General features: G+C 38.9%; 1 protein-coding gene across 3 annotated transcripts in view; it reads left to right on the forward strand.

Annotated features, from left to right (window-relative positions):
* Positions 1 to 8,613, forward strand: part of dock11 (dedicator of cytokinesis 11) — an 81,855-nt gene extending 73,242 nt beyond the window's left edge. For 2 of the 3 annotated variants that reach the window (XM_026160127.1, XM_026160136.1), the window contains one exon: positions 6,658 to 8,613. In XM_026160127.1, coding sequence (XP_026015912.1) covers positions 6,658 to 6,747 — 90 coding nt within the window. In that variant the 3' untranslated portion in view covers positions 6,748 to 8,613. Of the gene's footprint in view, positions 1 to 2,343; positions 2,364 to 6,657 lie in introns of all 3 variants that reach the window. The other variant, XM_026160142.1, reaches the window with a different exon arrangement.
* Positions 8,614 to 9,022: the final 409 nt, after the last annotated feature.

A 9,022-nucleotide genomic window follows, 5' to 3' on the forward strand; every position in this document is an offset into this window, starting at 1 on the left:
TTTGTTGACACGCTCTGGTCTACCGTTTTTAAACCGACTTAAAACCACTATCTTGAAACTTGAATATCACTTTTGGGAAGCAGAACAAATTCCCATTTGGTAAGTGAGATCTGGTGGTGAGCCACAACTCACTATCATATCCAGATACAACAATGTGTGCACAATGGCATTTATGAAAATGTCAGGCCTTTGTACTAAATGTTTTCCCTGCGATGCATCAGGGCGCCGCACCACCATTTGATGTTCATTTTCAAAATCATGGTAAACAGTCCCATGATGACATAGGCAGCAAAGGCACTCATGAGCCTTTTGAACCTTCCCATTAAATAATGGAGGTCGGAAAGACGTACAGATCATGTCTGTATCAGGTCAGTCGGTCCATGACCAATTCTGGACATCTACACGACGTCCAAGGTCAGAAAATTGGACATCCTGCCGTGACCCAACTTGGACGTCAATATGACGTTCAACATTTGAACGTTGGACTCGGAAATTTTTTGGGACATCATGTGGACGTCTATGACAGGGTTAGGGAATTTACATGATTGTTAAATGTAAAATCTTTTTATTTACATTTACAACATGGATTATTTATAAACAAACACAATTTATTATGCGTTAGCCTACTGATTTATTCAGTACATGTGGGTTGGTTTTTTTGTTAATGTGGTTTTTAATTTTCCTGCTTTAACTGGTTTATTTATTTTAATTCATCAACTTACTTGTTTGTAACCAGTTTAAAACTGGGATTCATTATTTTTTTTAATATTAAAAACTTTGAAATATATGTTAAAATATAAAATAATAATGGTTAAAGTATTTAGAACAATGTTGGAATTCATTTCAATAGGAGTACAATGTGTTTAACAAGTTCAAAAGTGCATTTGCATTATATATAGTTTGTTTTTATTTTAGTGAGGTTGGTATCCTGTCTTATTGTAAAGAGTCTTGTCAGAGGAAGTGAGTGTGTGATCGGAAGTAGCACTGGGAGGAGTTGTGATGGAAAGTCCGAGAAGTTCGTGCGAGTGTGTTTGTATGAACTGGACTATCTGCTCCACAGTCTTTGTCGATGTGCACGTTTTGCAAACTGTCTGTGAGAAGCTCAGGACATTTCTGCTCCCCGGAGCAGCTGCTCACTGTTGTTTAGTTTAACAGCCCATCTGGAAACATGGGAATACAGAGTCTATACATGTGGAAGCATTACGAAAACGATATCGAAAACGAGTCTAAGTTTGACATTTAAAAGGCGTCCACAATGACCATGTTTGGATTATAAATACCCCGAACACGGAGGTTGTATGGACATCAACACTAGAAGTATAATAGACGCCTGCCGTTATAAAACAACCCCTTCAAAATTGTATGTCCAAAAGTGACTTTGTGCAGTGGGTTGTTTCTGGGTCGTTGCTGGACAGCTGTCAGGTGCAGGATGAAACCACGCAGCTGTAAAAGGTCAGAACAGGACTTCCAGGGACCGATCCCAATTCACTTCAGAAAGAGTCTGTCTTAGAGTCTAAACCTTTATATGCTGGACACACACTGAAAGATTCATGTGTAAAAGTCACTTCCTGTTGCAATGCCTGTGTGCTGGATTTTGCACCGGTGTGGAGAGTGGATATCTGAAAAGCTGGGCAAATGTCCACATCGGCAAACGAGCTGCCTGTTTTTAGGCTGATATTCAGAGTTACCCTAGTCAGGGTCAACAATGAAAAACTGTGCTTCATGCTCGATATAAACGGGAATGCTGGTGTGCTTATCATTCAACGTGAGCCAAGTTAAGTTTCATGAACACAGGCCTGATTTTGTGAAAGCGTATGTTGAGATTATTTGACCCTTTCGGTTACATAACTCACAGAGCGGTTTTCAGAAGCAGACTTTTGATTCCTCATTTTCACCACTGGGCACAACCAAACTGGAAGTGAGATGTGATGAGTGACAGTGGGAAGAAACAGTTCCTAGAAAAAATTATTCCCAGCATTACAGAACACTGCTTGTGTCCTTTGTCTTCAAAATCCTTGACAGTAGAATTTAGGCTAAACCAAAAAATGTTCGGCTTAAAAAAACCAAATGAGTCGGCTCTTGTGAAACACGTCTGTGTTGCAACTGTAACAGCGATAAATGAGTTTTTATGCATGAAAAAACTGGTCGGTGTTGCTCATCGCATTTGTGCATTAGTTTGACGTCTCTTCCCGTAAATGATAAGTCATGATGTATTGCTGCACAGCTGCCACACATCCCGTTGGTATTGTTAGGCCACATTTTCATTTGTTTTTGTGCCTGCCGATTTTTGATGCAACCAAACTAACTGGTCTGACTTTTTCTCTCCATTATGCTGGCCTTAAGCTTTAAGGAAAAAACCCAAGGTAATGTGCGACTGTGTGTGATTTTGTTTTTTTTTAAAGTATGTGTTTGATTAACATTAATGATGACTGTGCACTTTTGCGGTTAATTTCTTCCAGACACCTTATGGTTAAATCTAAAAGTAATCTAAATACATTTATCTGGATCCCCAAAAACATTCCAGCAGCAATCGATACCTGGGTGGTTAATAGTCAGGTCCTAATTAGAAATAAAACGGGATTAAAAGGAATGGATCCGACAAATGCTTGTTTAATGTCAAATAAAATGCATTCAGCTGGAAAGATCTTTATAATGCATTCAGAGGTTAAAAGTGGTTTGGCAGACGAGACACATTTTGCACACAGTTACTTCCTCCTTTGACAAACTTGTCAGATCACACTGGGACACACTGTCATCAGTAGCACTACTGATGGCGCTGAAAACCATGCAAATGAGAGACATCTTTAATCAAATCCTGTTTACAGTCACACTGGTGTCCTGGTTAAGGTTTGACTATTTGCGTGTCCGCATATGTAAAAACAGAATCCCAATTTAAAAAAAGGGATCTTCTGCCATCTGAATTATTCCCAAGCAAACTAGACTACAGGCAAACATACCATCCACTTGGCTGCCATCTGTCACCTTGTGTCTTATGTCACATGGGTGTGTTTTTAGTAGGAAGGCTTCTCTCCTTGTTAGAATAAAACAAATATAGTTTTGCACTGAATGGTCAAAGTTTTGATCCTGTTGATTTGAGGCGAGGTGCTGTTGTTGCGGGGTCATCGACAGCTGGGGAACACCCGGAGGATGCTGTGCAGCCTCACTGACTGCTGAATCATCTGTGGAATAAAGAAATATTTGCTTTTGTTTGCTTTACTGTTGCACCTTTTTTGTAAATATTCCTCGACATAGCTTGTTGACCCATATAGAAAAGATAGATAGATATATCTTATAAAGTTTGTATCTGTCTTGTGCGAAACTTGTATGAAAAGCATACAAGAGTGAAAACAGATGTAAGATCCCTTGAAAAATTATATAAATGAAACTTGTATGTTTTGGATACTTACTAAAACAATATATGAAAGTGGCCACTTTCATGAGTAAATCATATAAGCCTTATATGATTCACTATATGAAGTAGGCCACATCTTATGCAAGTATTTCATAAGTTTTTTCTATTTCTTTTCCATATGGGGAGGCTCAAATAGATCATAGTAATGCCAAGCTGTCGACGACCTTCCTCTGATTTATGAAAGCTCTGACACTGCCTGGATGAATATCTGCTAGCTAAAGTAATTTTTATGTTGTTGCATTTTATCTTTAATAAAATAAATAAAGTGACATGCATTTTAAGTCGATAAGACATTATTCTTCATAACCTTTTTCACTAAGAGTGCAGATTTTAGTGACATCACCCTTTCCAGTGTTTAGTTTTCATTGGAATGACGGATGATGTTTTTGACTTATTACAGGGCCTCTTAGTTAATATCATTCTATTATTTTTATATGAATATTTTTTAGATTATAAATATATATGTCACCGTATGTCAAATTTTTCAAAGGGAACCTATTGTGCTCATTTACATTCTTGGATTCTATTAAAGCAGCTTTACCTGAAATCACAATTCAAGTTTGGGCAAGCACTTGGCGACAGTGGGAAGGAAAAACCTCCTTTTAACAGGAACAAACCTCCAGCAGAACCAGGCTCAGGGAGGGGCAGCCATCTGCTGTTTTTGGACAGGATTAAGACACAAGACAAAAGAACCCTTAAGCCATAATGATCCACTTGAGAAAAACACCATTGGGCATCTTTCTTGGCCTTCACATAATAATTCTGATTGTAAAAGTAGCAAACGGGACAGGCCAAAAAAAATCCTTATTTTTCTCATGCGCCTTGGTGAAGCACTCTCACTTTAAACCTACTTTCTTCTTATTGCAAGACTCTCAAACATAAAGTTTCAACAGCAGGTGGGTGGGGCTTCTGTGAGCACAACCGCAGTTGTGTCCTTGAGAAGATCAGTTCTCACTGACATCACACGGAGCCAAGATTTAAAAACAAAACAAAAAACAGTCTGAAATGGAGCATTTTAAAAGGTCTTGCACAGACACTGACTTCATTAATTGCAATTTAGGATTATTATGAACATGCATGACTGTAACAGTGTGCACAGTGTTGATGTCCTGACAATGGCTAGTAACTCTTCCTACTCTGCTGGAGAGGAACTCTTTGGTTTTATGGTTTTGTTGCAGCAAAAACCAAACACAATGAACAACAGAGTTAGAAATTGTGACCGTCGTTGTCCTCGTTTCATGCTATTTGTTTAGAATTAATTATATATATATTTTACATGCTTCATTTTAAAAGAAAACAATGTCTTTGCTGCGGTTTTAAGTCAAGCTTGATTTACAGTACCACAGCAGCATAGACCCTAAGCTCTTGAACACTCTGAATGGTTCCATCCACCCTGTTATTTTCCTTGTGTCATTAAAGACTGCTGGTGTAAAACCCCAGCTGAAAAAAGAGATTATTATTATGCTAAAAATATTCAGAAAGTATTTTTAAATCAAATTAGTAATTTCTTGATGATTATTAATTGTTGTCCTGATGTCTTTCAATCAGGCTTTCATCAGTTTCACAGAAACTGCTTTTATATGGATTCAGGCAGACTAACTACCCTGGTACTGTTAGAGCTTAGTGCAGCATTTGACACTGTGCATCATAACATACTATTAGATTATAACATTCAGTTGGTCCCACAGGAACAATCCTTAAATGATTTAGTTCATACCTTGAAGGTATAATTATTATTTATTTATATAGATTATTTTGTCTTTATTAATACTTCTCAGTTGCATAAAATACTGCGTGGAGTCCCACAAGGGTCCGTTCTTGAGCCACTTTTGTTTAATCTGTATATGCTTCCTTTGTGTGACATCATTCAGGAATACAAGTCAGCCTATCATTGCTATGCAGATGATACTCAGATTTATTTGGCTATCTATGTTTGTGCCTTGAAAAAGTGAAAACAAAACAGAGATTATCCTATTTGGACACAAGGATACACGATTGCAACGTGTGGGAAAAAATCATGGAAGAGAACCTTAGATTCACTGAGCGTATTGGGGCTGTAACTAAATCAGCTTTTTGGCATCTCACAAAAGTAGCTAAACTGAGAGATTATGTCCTCAGCAAGATCTACAGAAGCTCATTCATGCCTTTATTTCTTATAGAGTTGACTTTATTGGCCTGGCTAAAAAGACTACAAGACATTTACATTTAGCCTAGAATTGTGCTGCTAGAATTTTAACAAAATCCAGGAAGAGAGTGGATATCACTCCAATTCTCAGCTCCCTGCATTGCTTCCATTAAAATACAAAATTCAATTTAAAGTTTTTTATTTTAAATAAAAAATAAAAATAATTTTTTACTGGTTGTTAAATGTATGCCTAAGATGTCTAAGATACAGATGTGGTAGGCTTCTCCAAGATCTGGTCACCTAGTGGTCACAGAGCTTAAACTAAATGGGGTGATTTAGCCAGTGTGATGCCCAAAGCTGGAACCAGCTGCCCACTGAGGTCAGGACTTCTCCAACTGTATCCATTGAAATTAAAAGAAGCTAAACCAGCTTTATTCACTATTGCTTTCAACTAACCGAGTAGCTGTTCCATCATTGTTACCATTGTCGTTTTTATTTATATTATTTCTGTCTTCTTTTTTTAAAAATCCTGTTATTTTTGTTTTTCATTTTTCTTGTAAAGCACCTTGAATGACTGTAGTGTTTGGTTCCATATAAATGAAATGCCTTGCCTTGCCTTGCATGACCTTCTCAGAAAACTATCTGCACTTTGTGGCAACACAGTACACAAAAACTGTGTTTTTGCTGCTTGGAATTAATATGCTTCATAAACACAGTTTATTGATCAACCATAGAATAATGCATCCGTTAAACACAATGTTTTATCCTGTAAATGTATCTAGCTTGCTCACAGTGCCATTAAGCCATTATTCTGCCAGTGCAGACTTATGCCATTTTCACATCTCCCACAGTCTGCGCGTTGACTCAGTACATTCTGAAATATTCTGCATTTGACAAAAAGTACCCCACTGTTGAAGATTATGGCCAAAATTCTGATCTTAGTCTCTGGTGAGGGCAGGGCGATGCAGGTGCACCATCACCCACTGTGGTGTAGGCCACTGTGCAGTACTATAAAGTCCAGCTTTAGTGTGCACTCAGCTTGCATGTGAAGAACACCAACTCACAGTACTCAAAGTGTGTGTCTGACACTGATTGTGCTTTTGTTTTGCTTTGACCCCAGATATACCCGGAGGATATGATGCGATCGCTACTACAGAACTCCCTCCATGTGTTCCGTGCCATCAGCGGGACGTCCACTGACCTCGGTTGACCTCCTGCACACCACCCTCCGTCTCTTGCGGCCACCCACACTTCTGTATATCCTTGCACTTCTCCCTTGAGGACCTGGATTGGTTTATAACAAGGAATTTGTCAGTGCAAATCTGCCCAGCTATGCATGCCAAAACATTCCCCCTGGTGAAGATGCCATTTGGCTATCAACGGCATCTTTGCTGGATGTGCAGTGGACGGTGGGGGTAACAGCTTGCGGCACAGCACTCAGATTTAGTCCTCAAACCACAGCAGCAGTAATTCTGAGAATGTATTACAGCAACACCATTTACGTGTCTGCATGTCAGGTTTAGGTGTTACGCTCAGCTGCATTGCACTTTTCCCCCCCCCCACCTTTACAGCAAACTGCCAGACTGACTGCTGGTTAAACAGTTTTTCTATTTTCTATTTGCAATGCCGCCCTTTAGATCTATGCAGGACACTGCGCTCCGTCCCAACTTTTACAACTTGAGTCACCTTTTTAAAGACAGTAGCACCTTTAGATTGCGTCTCAGTGTTTGTGGCGAGAGGTTTCGTGCTACCATACCGGCTCAACTAGTTCAACTCTTTTATAAAAGGCACTAACCGAAAGCATTTCGAGACTCTGTCTGGCAAAGGGTCGATGTTTATGTGCTAGCAGTGCATTCCTGACGACTGAGGAGAAGGTGATAAACAGATAAGTCACAACTAAAGAGCAACAGCTTATAGAGCATCAGGGCAAAGTTACTACCTTGTTTATTCAATGGCAGGCCTCTTGTGACTGCTCCAAAGTCACAGTGAAGACAAGACAGAGCTCAGGGTTGGAATAAATCTGACAGGAGTGGCTTGTGTAGTTTAAAAGTTGTCAAGTGCATTGTTAAGACAAAACAAAATCCCTTTGGAGTAACAGTGTTCTGGACTGTGCGCGCGTGAATGCATAATATAGATTGCTAATTCTATTACAGCTTGAAAACAATCATTGAAATATTATTATTTTTGGACATTTGAAATGAGAAATTGACAAAGCGATGACAGCGTTGTGATGAGATTTACTTCAGTGCATTGAGTTATTAAAGACCTGATTTTGGATCCAGTGCCTTTGTGCTCTGTCTTCTGAAAAGACTCCTTTATCTTGAGTAATAAGAAGCCTCACATGCTGGTTATTCACAGTATTTCACAAGTGCTACACTGAAATTAGCAGACAGATAAATAATATTTAAGCAGATGTACATAATTTGTCAACATGCTGTAAAATAAACTCTGTATCCATGTATGTTTATATGTATTGTATGTATGGTGTATTATTTAGCCACTTTTTTGGACTCTTGTTGGTCCAGAATCCGTCCTAGCAGAGATTTCTGTTTGTCATTTTTATTGCATTGTTTACTGAGGTGAAGCTGCTTGTCAAACTTCCTTTGTAAAATCCCTTTTTCAATAAAACCTGTGGGGGGGAAATACTCATTGCGTTTGCCTAAAATGATGTTTGAACTTAAAGACAGTAGTTGAAAAGATCTCTGTGGGGCTTTTTTAGTATCGCTCATACATTCTTTCTCCGCAGATGTGGCTGAGGACGCCGCACTGGCCTTTTAAAGCCAACATAAACAGTCTCCCAAAACATTTTCATTTCCATCACAGCTGGGAAAGCACAGGAGGAGCGTATACAGGCTGTGTCCAGTGTAAGTACAAGCAAAACCCAGTTATCTGGATATTATTTAAAAGGCTTTTAAAAAAAGAATTGTCAGTAACTGAATCAAACGATGAAATGAGAAATTAGATTTTTGCTCATTTAATGTCAGCAACATTTTTTTAAGAGAAAACATATTTCACCAAGACAGTACCAAAGCACATTCCTCATATATATACCAGCCTCGCTTCATAAGTTAAAAAACAAAAGTTGTTAGGTGTGACACTGCCTGTCAGCAAGCCTCATTGTTCAAAACACTTGAGCCATCATGAAATGAGGCCTGGAACAAATCCTACATGAGACGATCATGATAAAACTTTCCAAATGCATGAAGACGTAGATGATAAAATTATTCACAAATCACTGCAAGTACAGCGTGCAAACAAAAAAATGTATGGCTTTTGTCTGCACACTCGATTCTGCTTGTCCTAGTGAGAAACAGGGTTTATGACTGGATTATACTATCACGTCTCACACCACACATGAAGTGTCGCAGCAGCAGCTCGCTCACAGGTTTTGGTTTTTCAGGCTTCATGCGCTCTTTGGAAACCCTCGCTGGGGTTTGCTTGTTCCTCTTTCAACCACCGGCTGCTTTCTGCATGTTGAAACAGGC

Source organism: Astatotilapia calliptera, chromosome 3, assembly GCF_900246225.1.
Source record: "Astatotilapia calliptera chromosome 3, fAstCal1.2, whole genome shotgun sequence".
In the NCBI taxonomy this organism is placed as follows: domain Eukaryota; kingdom Metazoa; phylum Chordata; class Actinopteri; order Cichliformes; family Cichlidae; genus Astatotilapia; species Astatotilapia calliptera.